General features: G+C 41.9%; 1 protein-coding gene across 1 annotated transcript; it reads right to left on the reverse strand.

The window, feature by feature from the left end:
• Positions 1-936: 936 nt before the first annotated feature.
• On the reverse strand, positions 937-11,475 carry npat (nuclear protein, ataxia-telangiectasia locus). Its single transcript, XM_070906182.1, has 17 exons — positions 11,383-11,475; positions 11,026-11,144; positions 10,856-10,916; positions 10,674-10,746; positions 10,530-10,570; positions 9,950-10,192; positions 9,434-9,509; positions 8,514-8,637; positions 8,173-8,264; positions 7,934-8,015; positions 7,698-7,794; positions 7,444-7,560; positions 5,549-6,916; positions 4,839-4,939; positions 4,237-4,330; positions 2,717-4,062; positions 937-1,680 (listed from the first exon to the last, which is right to left on the reverse strand). Exons 1-17 carry the CDS (start codon positions 11,417-11,419, stop codon positions 1,600-1,602), a joined length of 4,152 nt encoding a protein of 1,383 aa, XP_070762283.1. The 5' UTR covers positions 11,420-11,475; the 3' UTR covers positions 937-1,599.
• Positions 11,476-12,174: the final 699 nt, after the last annotated feature.

A 12,174-nucleotide genomic window follows, 5' to 3' on the forward strand; every position in this document is an offset into this window, starting at 1 on the left:
ACAATATATAGAGAGCAAACAGCGATATTTGATAAAAACAGTCGTACAGTCGTACCTCTTTCCTGTCCTCTTCACCCGGAAACAAACGCTGGACGTGTCAGAGTAAAAACTGTGCTGCGATTCAGCCGTGAAAAACTGTCTTCAAACACGATTGTTAATAATCTGGTATGGTGAAATAATCAATTGTATAAATTTAGAAGCGAGAAATATAGCATTTTCTGCCTTCATATTAAATGTTTATAGTTCAACTCATAAACGAGATACTTTTATTGTGAAATGGAAGTGTATACGTATTTCCGTAAATTGTGATTTGTTGTCCAATCGGAGATTGCCAGATTTGCCAACAAAATGTGACAATTGCAACACACTAACCTTGGACTTGCGACACTATTTTATTTACCCATATAGTTAGCAGATGTTTACCTCTTTATGGAAATTTCGTATCTTGCATTCAATTAAATTATAAAGGGACGGGGAACACAAATGCTAAGAGTTAAAGGGGCAATGGGTTCATTTCTAGCTTGGGTCAGGTAGTTGTCTAAGATCAGATGAATATGGCATTGCACCTAAATTAATTCCTAAAATTGTTTCTCAGTCTCAGTGTCTGCCTTTATGTTTACCAGGCGTCAAGACTGTCCCAACTGTGAAATAGGCAAGCATACTTAAAGGACCCTAAACAGACATTTTACCTCACACAGTAAGAGAGCACCACAAACATCAATGTATTGAACTACACATGAACTATAAGCCTTGTTCTTTCCTGGCCACAGAAACACCCGCTCCTTATAAAACATATTGGGCTCTTGCATCCTCCGACATTCACGTGTGATGTTAAATAAAGCCTCATGTACATGGGAACTGGGCCAACGAGTGCACACTGAGGACAAACACACAAGACTGTTTCTTTGTTTTATTACAACATTGAATGAAGCCTGAGTATGCACATTAAAAGTTGTAGCCATTTTCACGCCAAGTGTCTGATTCTACCTATAACAACAAAAATAAACTATGCACATGTATGCCACAAAATATAATCTTCTCATTACTTTTTTATTTTTCAATTAACCAGACTTTCCTGAACATAAAAAACAAAAATAAATGAGAGCTCTTAAGTCAGTTTTACTCAAAGTACTGGTAGAGACATATTTCACAATGTATTTTTACATACCAACCAATCAGTCAGTATTTATACAGTCAAATATTGACCAAGGAAATACTTTGAGTCACCCATTTTAACAACATGCACTCGTTATGTCAAAGTGCCCCAAAACAAATGTGTTTGTTTTGTTGTAGTACAATACAATGATGATTAAAACAGAAGTGAGCATGAGAATAAAATAAAAAAAATACAACAAAGTGCCATGGTTGCCCGACTGCTGCTGCATCTAACAGGATTTCATGCAGATCACCCACACTGGAAACTAGTCAACCAAATCAAGTCCCTCATTGGTTGAAAGAGACATTACAGCTTATAAGGTCTCAGGCAAGGTTACTAATAGGAACCATAGGCACTGGTTTAGCAGATGGCTTGTTCTATTCCTGGATAGTAACCCAAGCAGGTAGTGATATGGTAGTCCTTTCCCGTTGGCGTGTCCAGTTTCACTCATCATAGTGAAGTGAAGACAGGAACTTATCCACATCCAAGTCATGGGGAAAGCAATCAACAAGTTTCTTCCTTTCCTGCAGATTTAAAACAAAAGTCAGAATTACATGAAACAAATATGTGTCAAAATTCCCCTTCATTTAATGGCATTGATGATGTCATTTAATTTATTCATCAGACAGGCAGTCTTTGCATAAACACTTCATTACTTTCTAAATGAAAAGTACTGATACCACAATGCAGTTCATCTGATAAAATCACCACAATCTCCAGAAAAACTCTGCTTGTGGTAACACGTTAACGTTGGATGGATGCAAAATAGACAGACAACTCGGCTATTCTTAGTCCTTTATGAGTCAGGCAAAAAATCTAAACATTTCCCTGATGGTGGCACCAGAGTAAAGGCTATGTTGTTACCTCTGTAAACTGCTTATCCTGATCAGGGCTATGGAGGGCACTCTGAGCAGCCTGCCAGTCTATTACAAGACTAACACATATAGACATCGAAACACATTCACACCTACAGGCAATAGAGTTTCCAATGCACCTAACAGGCATGTCTTCAAAAAGGGTTTATCCTCTGAACTGTGGTCATTTTAGGATATCTCAGGCTCAGCTTGTCAGGCTCAGTTCTAAGTTGAAAGACAAAGCTCAACTTTCATCAGTCTATGCTGAATTGTCAGGCTTGGCATACTAGATCAGAGAGCCAGAGTGAATGTATGCTGGTAGTCTTGTAGGATTGTGGGAGTTGTAAGTACTGTCTGCTGATGATTACAGCTACACAAGCAAGACATCTAAGTAGAGATGAAATTATTAATAATCGATTAAGTTCCAGCTTTACAAATGTGAAGATTTGCATCTTTCCTTTGTCATATTTGATGGTAACTTGAATATCTTTTTATATGTTTTAGATGAAGTAGGCAATTTGAAGACTATTATAGAAAAAAATAAATCGACAATAAAAATAATCGTTAGTTGAAACCTTACATCTAACTGCATCTGAACACAGAATCCTGCTGAAGAAGAACTTGTCTATTACAGAAAACAGATTCAACTCAATAATACATTTTAAACATATGTCCACTGAATGGCAAATACTTGAGTTATACTCACCCGGTCTTTCTTTGCAGATGGGCTGGTTGTGGGAGAAGACAGTTTGCGTTTCTTAGAGTTCTTTGAGCTTGTGGGAGACTTTTCTCCCACTCCCTCCTGACGCAAACTGTCCTTCAGTGGAGTGCCTGTCCTGGCGATGGCAGCACGTGAAAGAATCATGAGTGTGTGAGCAGCCATGTTGATGCTGTTTTCACTGCCAGCCTCACTGGCTGGGCTGCAGGTGGGGACATCCGGGGTGGTGGGAGGCATTAGATGCTTGGGAGTTCCCTCTCCATCTTTACCCTTCTTCTGTCGGGAAGGAGTTCTGGGACAGTCAGCGGACTCCTCCTGGATACGGCCAGTCCCAGGGTTCCAGGGAAGACTAAGGTCTGAACTGCCCGCTCTAGGTCTCTTGACTGGGGAGGAAGGAGAGTTGAGCCCCTGGATGTCCTGTAGCATCTCAGCTGCCTGTTTGGCCAGAGAGCTAGTCTTTGAGGGGGCTTTTGTAGCCTTGGAATGAGGATTAGATGTAGGCTGGGTGATAGCTGGAGGGCTAAAGTCTCTTGTTGTAGCTGATGATGAAGGTGTTGACTGCTGTTGCTGCTCTTTCATGCTACCCTTCATTTCATTCTCCTTGTTAGCGGTCACATTTGGCACCTCCTGAGAGGGAGCCCTCTTTTCTGTTCGACCCTCACGTGATTTGGCAGGAGCTTTTTCTGCAAGTTCTTTCCTGCTGCTCTCCTCTTTCTCGTTTCTAGTTCCTGATTTCAGTGCAGAATCAGAGGACAGTGAACTAGAACTATGAGAATCCTTACCTTTTGCTCCATCACCATCCTTATCATGATTGTGATTCCTGTCAATAGATTTTGATCTCCTTTCTGATTCTGACTTTGTCAAAGTGTCAGACTGTGAGGCATCAACCCTGCTGGTACTTGCACTTTGAGACTCTTGGTTCTGGATGCTATGATCTTGTTTGCAATAGTTCTTTGTAGTAGGCTCTTTCTGGTGCTGTTGTGGAGGCATGGACTTCTCTGCCTCCCTCACAAAGACTCCTCCAGTCTGGGGATCTGCTGAGCATCTCACAGGCTGTACCCTCCGCTTGGGCTTGTTGCCACCCAAGATAGTAGGCTTTGTTCGATTGACCAACTGTGTTTTAGCTTTCTCAGTCTGCTGGACAGATCCTGATGCAGATGTATTAGCTGGAGGTTTGGTGGTTCTGGCTGTTTTAGCAGTTTGTGGTTTAACATCTGCAGAAGAGTCAAAACATAAAATTCTCCTATGTCTGGGAACCTTTGCTGCATCCTGCTTGCCTGTGTTTTCAGCTGAAACAGGTTGAACCAACTTACCAACCAGATGTTGCTCAGTGCCTGGAATTCAGAGAAATAAGGTCAGAGAAGCAAGGCAGTGACATTAAAACATTAAGCAGAACAACACTGAGGGCATCCTTAGGTAACATACAGTAAAATGATATTAGGAAATTTTCAACCATTAAACATCTCTAGCTAGCAGGTAGCACTGCTCCAAGTTAACCTATAACTTACCAGCAGTTGTAGACCGTTTGATTACCATTGTGGGAGGTTTGGGCTTGACAGTTTCCGACTGCTGTATTGGTACTGGGTTTGGTATGGTAACAAGCTGTAAATATAACAATGTTAATAAGTTTTATTGTTCTGGATATTGCTAAAAGTCTACAGCCAATGGGGGTCCCTTGAGGTGGCAAATGTTTATTACACCACACACACACACACTACACAATTATTAAGTATTGGATGGATTGAAAAACTCTCTTACATTTTGGTATTGTTTGAAAAATAGTGGGACTCTTAATGCAAAGTTTGTTGAGTGGCACATGAGGGTGAACGGACGACATTTTGATTTATTCTTTTGGAAACCAAATTTCATAAATGCTGCAATTACTTTGGATATCTTGTTTATTATGGTGGCAGCAAGGATGTCCTTTAGGCAGAACGTGCTTTATAAATTTCATGGAAATCTGCCCATTAGATACTTAGAGACCAAAGTGTTGGTCAAAGAGAAATGTCCTCCAAAGGACAGAATGTTCTGGAATTATTATTCTGGTGAAAATGGTAAAAACAGTACCTTTTGACAACCAACTGACAAACTGCAGATAAAGTTATCTTACCTGACTGGGCACCATCTGGACCTTCCCCAGAGTATTTTGCCCCATAACCGAAACAGGAAGTATCATGGGCTTAACAGGCGATGGTAAGATGAGTGCTGGCCCTGAAGGTAAAGAACACAAGATCATTTTTAAATAATACCAACTCTAATAAAGTTAATAGTAGTGGGCTTGACAGACGGTAGGCAATGAACAACAAAGATCCACAAAACATGCCATCTCCCCTGCACCAAGGGCAACACACAATAGGTGATGCTGCAGAGTGGACTGCACTTCATTGTGAAACCTGTGGACACCTTTTGCCCTGGAATAAGAAAACACATCTTTGCTCGGGGGTAGGAAATAACCTGGTGCCAATACATGATGAATGTGTTACTACATACAAAAGGTTTTTTTTTGTCTTTTTTGCCCATTCTGTAATTGGGCATTTTTGCAAATGTAAATTAATAAATTTAATGCTTCTGTAATTTGTTAGTGTATGGCTCATAGGAACAGAACTCAACATTGTCACCTGTTCACAAATGGAGCAGAAACAACATTGTCTATTGTCTGTCAGTCAGAAGTGTCCCCTTCACAGGAAGTTAAGAAGACTACAAATCCAATTAAATCGACAAACTATACATCAAAAGTTACAGCCAGTGATACTAGATTAAAGATTTAGATTAAGTTTTGTCTATTGAGATAACCCAGTGTTGTAGTCTTTTGTCTCTTACCAGTGGAGTAGCCTTGAGAGGGAGTTGGTGTTGTCACCCCATACTGGTTGGTGGGCAAAGGCTGTCCCTTTGAGACACCAGCAGACAGCAGAACCTGCCTGGTTTGAGCATCTGCAGTCGGGGGTTCAGTCACAAGGAAATAGCTGGCAGTTGCTCCTTGGAGGGCAGGGTTAGTGGTGTCCAGGGGTAGTTGAATTATGTAGTTTTGCTGGACCTGTGATGTCCCTGTTAAGGAGGATGCGACTACAGCCCCAGCCCTACTGCTGAGAGGACTAGCATGTGCCTCAGAGCTTTGTAAGCCACTAACTGCCTGTGCCACCTCATCCAAGTTGGCCTTTGGTGTGCCAGGGCCTCCAAGGGACTTAGCTGGAGAGGAAAGATAGATGGTAGGTATCTTGTTTCCGGAAATGCTAGAAATTGCCTGATTCAAGGCAGTGTCACTGGAAGAATTGTCATCCTGGTTATCGCTGATGATGATCTTCAAAGAAACTACATTGGAATCAGCTGCAGCCTTGCTTGGGGAGGTGTGGTTTGTCGATAGAGGGTCAGGTGCTGCACCAACTGGAACACAAGTGGAGGATGAAGTGGGTGAGACAGGTGTGGATGAGGCAGGTGTAGCTGTAAGCGTTGCAGAGGTAGAAGCAGATGTGGGTGAGCCAGGTGTTGCTGTGGATGGTGCAGCAGTGGAAGCAGATGTGGAAGAGGCAGATTCAGGTATTACAGAGAGAGTAAACACTGGTTGAGTGTCTCCTCCACTGCTTGAAATTGACATATGAGGTAGTTCAGCAGTCAGCGTTGGAGTGTTATTCAGTTCAACTTGTAAAGGGGACAAAAAAGCAGGTTGGTTACTTGAAGAGGGGGCTGTATCAGGTGGCTCTTCAGAACCTTGTGCTTGTTTATGCGCCTGTATTTTGTCCACAATAGAGGCCGACGTTGCTTCTGGTGCAGGAAATGCTGCAGAGGCTCTCAATGATGGAACTGTGGTTGATTCACTGAGGGCAGTTGTGGTGGAGGTGCTGTCCTTTGAGGCAGGCTCCTGGGTGACCATATTGTCTGAAGGAGGGGGAGGAGTATTCAACGGTTCATCAATATCCATTGGTGTCACAAAAACACTGTTATTGAAGAGTGAGGCCTTTTCTTTTCTGTTTGGGTCCACTGCAGCAGATGAGACACTTCGGTGCTCCCCATGACTCACTAACAATCTGGCTGAACTGTTTTCAATTCTGGATACTCTGCCGCTAGGGCCAAGAACTGTTTTCTTTAACAAGGTGGGAGCAGTAGACTTTCTGGTCTTACGCTCTTGTCCAGGTCTCATCTTAACTGTCATTGGTGTTGTATCCGGTGCATTAGCATCTGTGTGTGTAGTGCCTGAAAAAAAAAAGTATTTTATGTCAGGAATCTTCATCAGCAATTAACTATGCGTAAAAGAGTATGGTGTAGCCAACTGCTGCAGTTGTTGTCAAACTGTGGTGAGTCTGCAAACTCTTGTGAAGCTTGTGAGTTTGTCCTGATCGACATGCACTAACAATAACATAGACAAGGCGGAAACCAAGTGCTAAATTTTGTTGGCCTGCTTTTCCCTTCATATTCCAGTGTGGCCTTACTTTTGATTTTCGACATGGTCAGGCAACATGTCAAACAAAATAGTTTTGTTCAAGCATAATCAAACCCATACACCACTTTCACCCTCCTTCAGACTTTGCACTATAAATGATAAATCTGACTGTATCCGTCATTTTTTCAATGACCATGAAAGCTTTTCTCCCTTCCAAAGTTTGAATTCAAGAAACTTGATTTAACCTTGACCAGTGTGAAATGGAAGACAACAATCCACAGTGGCATCTGTGTTTTATTCTTATAACTACTATTACTATACTATTAGATTGTAAGAATACCTGGATCGTCACTTTGAAGGGGTCTGACTGTGGATGAAGGTCCAGCAGTGTCACTCTCTTCTGGACTACTGCTAATATCACCATCCCCTGGTTCTCCGTCAGTGAATTTGGTTTTATCTGGAAATGCACATTTATAAAAAGTCTGTAATGAAATGGCTTTCCACTGTGCTGTCATACACAGCTGAAAAGAAATGTGATTCTGGGGCACAAACAAAATAGAAGTATAGAGTAGAAGCAAAGTAGGTCATAGTTACTGTAATCGAAGAGGTCATAGAGGGCCTGAAAAGCTGGGTCAGACTCTGTTTGCTCCAAAATGTCATGGATGGCATCATCACTCATATGGATTTCTCCCTGTACCGGAAGATATAGGTCAGGAAATAATGTAACGACACGGCTTAATGAAGCGATCATGATAAATGTTTATGAGGAAGATATTTGAGTGAAAAAAAGAAAAACTGTTATGATATTAGTATTTATAGTTTTTCCGCACCTGTAATCCCAGGATTTCATCTATGGACTGGTCCGCCTCCACTGTGCTTGTTGAGGCCTTTGATGTTTGGGGAATTGGATCACTGATATCAAAGATGAAACAGAGAAGAAAATAGTACAGCCGTGTTATAACATGCTTGCAGTCATGTCACAACTTTGATTGCCACTGACTAAATCATAAGTCATCTATCACAACAACTTATGCAGTGAGGCAATGTAGAGTTCAAACTTAGTACTTACCTGGCAAGGATTTTGTTGATGTTTTCAGCGAGCTTCTCTTGTAACGATCTGTCCCCCAATATCTTGTCACGTGCATTTTGAATCACAAGTTGCTGTGGAGATTAAGATCAGAATCAGAATCAGAAACTGTTTATTGCCAAGTAACATACATTACAAGGAATTTGCCGTGGTCTGATGGTGCTACATTTGCAACATTTAGATGTGTTGTGAAGTCACAAAATGTATTAATCTAAAATGGATGAATACATTCAAGAGAGAGAGCATGCCATTTCTGATGCCATGAGGTTCTACTATCATGTATTGCTTCTAGGAACCAGCAGCAAACATTCAGATCTACTCACAGGAAAGTTCTCGTCGACGGCCTCTTCAGGTTGGGGTTCTGCATTGAGGCTACTGGTCGTCAGGGCACATCTGCCAGGGCCACTGGATCCACTCGGAGCACCACCCCTCTTCCTGGGGGTGTCCCTGAACCCAGCAGAAACGATTATAGAGTTGGCAGCCAACATGCATAAGGCATGGGTAAAACAATATGAGCACAATGAAGTGTGATCTCATACAAAACACCATAAACTAAAGCATCAACATATTAATAAATACATCTCTGAATCAGAATCAAACATTAAACTTGCTTCATACTTTCTGCATCCACATAACGTAAATGTCGTCATCTGCCAATGTCTGCAGGCAGCTCAAAATGTGTAAGCATTTGTATTAAATAACTATGTTGTATGTGTATATATCCATTTTCTTCAAGAATTTTGAATACAAACAAGGTGTCTACTCATCAGTGCCAACACGCTGCTCTGTTTAAGTTGATTTTATTGCCAACACCTGTGCTTTTCCTGCAATGACTTGTCAAAATGTCTGCTGTGAAACTAAAGCCATGTCCCTGGCACACCTAAGAAGAACTGAGCCACTGCAACCTGTGTTTGACAAGTCAAAAGGTGCACCATGTTAAATGTGCTTTTTATGATACTCATACAGATACACTGAATACAGCAGACATTTTGCATGCCCCAGTAAGTCATGACAGCGGATCAGCATGCACAATAAAAGGACCCTGAAACTGAAGCAGCTAAATAGAATGCAGCCATCATTAATTGTATTTTTTTCACTTGTTTATTAACATCTACTTCTGTACTGAGACAGCAGCATTTTTAAGCCACTGCAGGTTAGTATGACAACAGAGTCTGTCTTCAGCACTCTCTCATTAATGGCTTATTAACAATGACTGTAATATAGCAATAATAATCACCCTTACCATTTCCGACGTCCAGGAGACAGTGGGCCTGCATTTAACCGATGTTCTGAAACAATTATCTGTATAGGTGAATCCCCTGTAGAGGACACATTGCGTCACACATTATACAAAAGCAATTGTTTTGTGATTGATGATAGCTTGCAAGCATGCAAAGTACAAGGAGCTAGTAGAGCTTTCGTAAATCTTTCAAGAGCCCTACACAAAATGAAGCTATGGTATCAAGCCTTCATCAAAAATGACTGATCAGCTGTTTGAGTTGTTCATCTGCGCACAATAAAACTGACTTTTGTTCAAAGAAAATAGCTCTAATATGACATGGTTTGTTTCAACATCTCTACTGTATTAAATCAGCATCTCAGCACAGTAGGGAAATGACCACCACTGCTAATTTGTCTTTAATTTCATCATAGGGAAATTCAATAAGACAGCCCTTTTTTAGAAAGGAAAAACCACAACCTTTTAAACTGTCACCCCAACTACCCTATAAATAAAATGAAAAATATAAATGATACTTACTGGGCGTAGTTAGCAATCGGTTGACGTCATGGATCTGCTGGTGTGTGCCACCACCTATAGCTAGTCGGGTGTGTGGGGCAGTGTAGCTCACGGGGGTGGAGTGGCTGAGCATGCTGTGGGAGGTGTGCGCAGGGCTGAGGATGGAGCTCGTTTCAGAGACCGATGAGCAGACAACAGCACCAGCTGAAGCAACGGTCAAGACACGCTGTCTAGCCATGTTTGCCATTCCTATGCGTGAACGTGCTGCAATAAACAGAGGCCGGTAAGTAAAAGGCCTATGTATCAATGTATTAACAACAGTGATTCACATATTTTGCCGGTTAGGGTTTATATGCTGATGCTACAGGCTCCAATATCAAACTGTGTAATAAACAGCATTGTAATCACAATAAACTTCTGATTAGGGAAGCCATTTCCAGTCAGCTTGTCCAAATATGTAGAGCTGCACATGCTGTAAATGCAGCATCCTCACAGAATCTACAATTACTTGACACTTTCAACTGCATCCCCACACATGCTTTTGCCGGCAAACATTTTAGTGAGAGCAAACAACAGAATATCAAACTACAGACAGACTTACTTCTTTGACACGCAGATATGGCAGGAGAGTTCTGCAATGACCTATGGAAAGATATAGAAGATTAATGGAACAATATCGGTGATGACGATCCCACTCAAAGTCAGCTTTGCAGTGGTTTAGATGATGAAACTTGAAGCTCATTACTTGATCTGGTTGAGTGTAAAATCCAGCTTTTTCCACAAGGAAGTCATCATGGCAGGTACCTCATGACAAGACTCTGTTGAAGACATTGACAAATTACCAACAACACATGCATGACACATGAATAAGAATATTATATTATAAATGGTACATTTTGTAATGGGGACAATGTCAGATAATCTCACCCTTTGTTTTGGCAGCCACATACTCATTCAAGATGGTTGTTAGGCCTTTCCCAAAGACAGACTGTGTCGGGGAAGAAAACAATTAATCATAATGCAATTTGTACCTTTATGCGCATGACATTCACTTAACAGATTGCGATACGGCCTGTCAGAGAAAAGGGCATTCTTACAAACACACAAGCAGGAATAGTCCCGTCTTCTGTGGTGTGGTCAGCATACTCTTTCAGGTTTGGGCTCTCATGAATGAAAGCTTGGCTTGTGGAGGATAGTCCCTCTTCTTGGAGGTACCCTGGGGAAGGACATTAACCGACATTCAGTTAGAGAGAAATAGGGGTAGCTGTTACAGCAACGCTCAAACGGCAAAACGGGTAGTTACCCTAAATACGCTGCATATTTATCGACAGTTGGCTATTAAACAGTTAAAGACGGTAAGCTTTTGAGCCGCCTGTTTACAGTTATAGCTAAGCACCATTGTTGGCTAACGCTACATCTCCGCTTCGTCAACAGTAACGTTAGACTTAACGTACCCAAAACAAGCCTGGCGACGTCGGACGGCAGCAACATGTCTGCCTGTTGGTTGATAAAAAGCGCGTAGTAGTGAAGAGTTAGCTACATCTTCAGGAAAGGTCTCTCAGAAATCCGCTGAATGTCGTCAAATTCAAAACCGTCAGCGGTATTATTGTGAAAGAGACGTCCTGAGGACACTGCCGCTTACTCAAAAGGCGGGGAACTCAAGCACGCATAACCCGGAAGTTTCAAACTGAGCTGCCGTTTGGAATGTCGGTAGTTGTAGTCCACTTCCAAACGTCAAGCTGTACTACACCCTTCAGGCGGCTATATACATATATATAAGTGTAATAGATCGAACATGACTTCTACGTGCTATTTATTACGTTAATAATATTACACCATACAGAACAGTGCGTTTGTTTTAACGTTGGCACTAACGTTAACAGACACTCTCGGTTATGGCCACGACCAGGAAGTGATGTAGCCTCTTCACTGCTGCTGCTGGGGCGGGAATTTCCTGCGTGTTCTACGTGTGCGTGCGTGCGTGCGGGTGTCTCTCAACCCACGTCAAGAAGGCAAAGTTGTGAGGAGCACAACATACACAGCAGCAGGCTCCCCCAGCACTGTAATATCTCAGGTAACATCTGCAGCTGCATGTGTGACAGCTCCGTAACTACAAGCGATAAAGACACCAGAGGTCAGTGAACAGACTGATTGTACTGTTTGAATGGACGTTTGTGAATCAAGTTCAAACTAGTCTTGCACTGTTGTGTTGCTAAAGTAGCTCGTGTACAAGGCCAGGCTGAATA

This window comes from Enoplosus armatus, chromosome 5 (assembly GCF_043641665.1).
Source record: "Enoplosus armatus isolate fEnoArm2 chromosome 5, fEnoArm2.hap1, whole genome shotgun sequence".
Lineage (NCBI taxonomy): Eukaryota > Metazoa > Chordata > Actinopteri > Centrarchiformes > Enoplosidae > Enoplosus > Enoplosus armatus.

Coding starts and splice junctions, on each gene's coding strand:
- npat (XM_070906182.1), bottom strand. CDS start 11,419: ATGTTGCTGCCGTCCGACGTCGCCAGGCTTGTTTTGG. Junction 8,016..8,172: donor ATCAACAAAATCCTTGCCAG/GTAAGTACTAAG, acceptor CTTTGATATCAG/TGATCCAATTCCCCAAACAT. Junction 4,940..5,548: donor CTCTCAAGGCTACTCCACTG/GTAAGAGACAAA, acceptor CTTTACCTTCAG/GGCCAGCACTCATCTTACCA.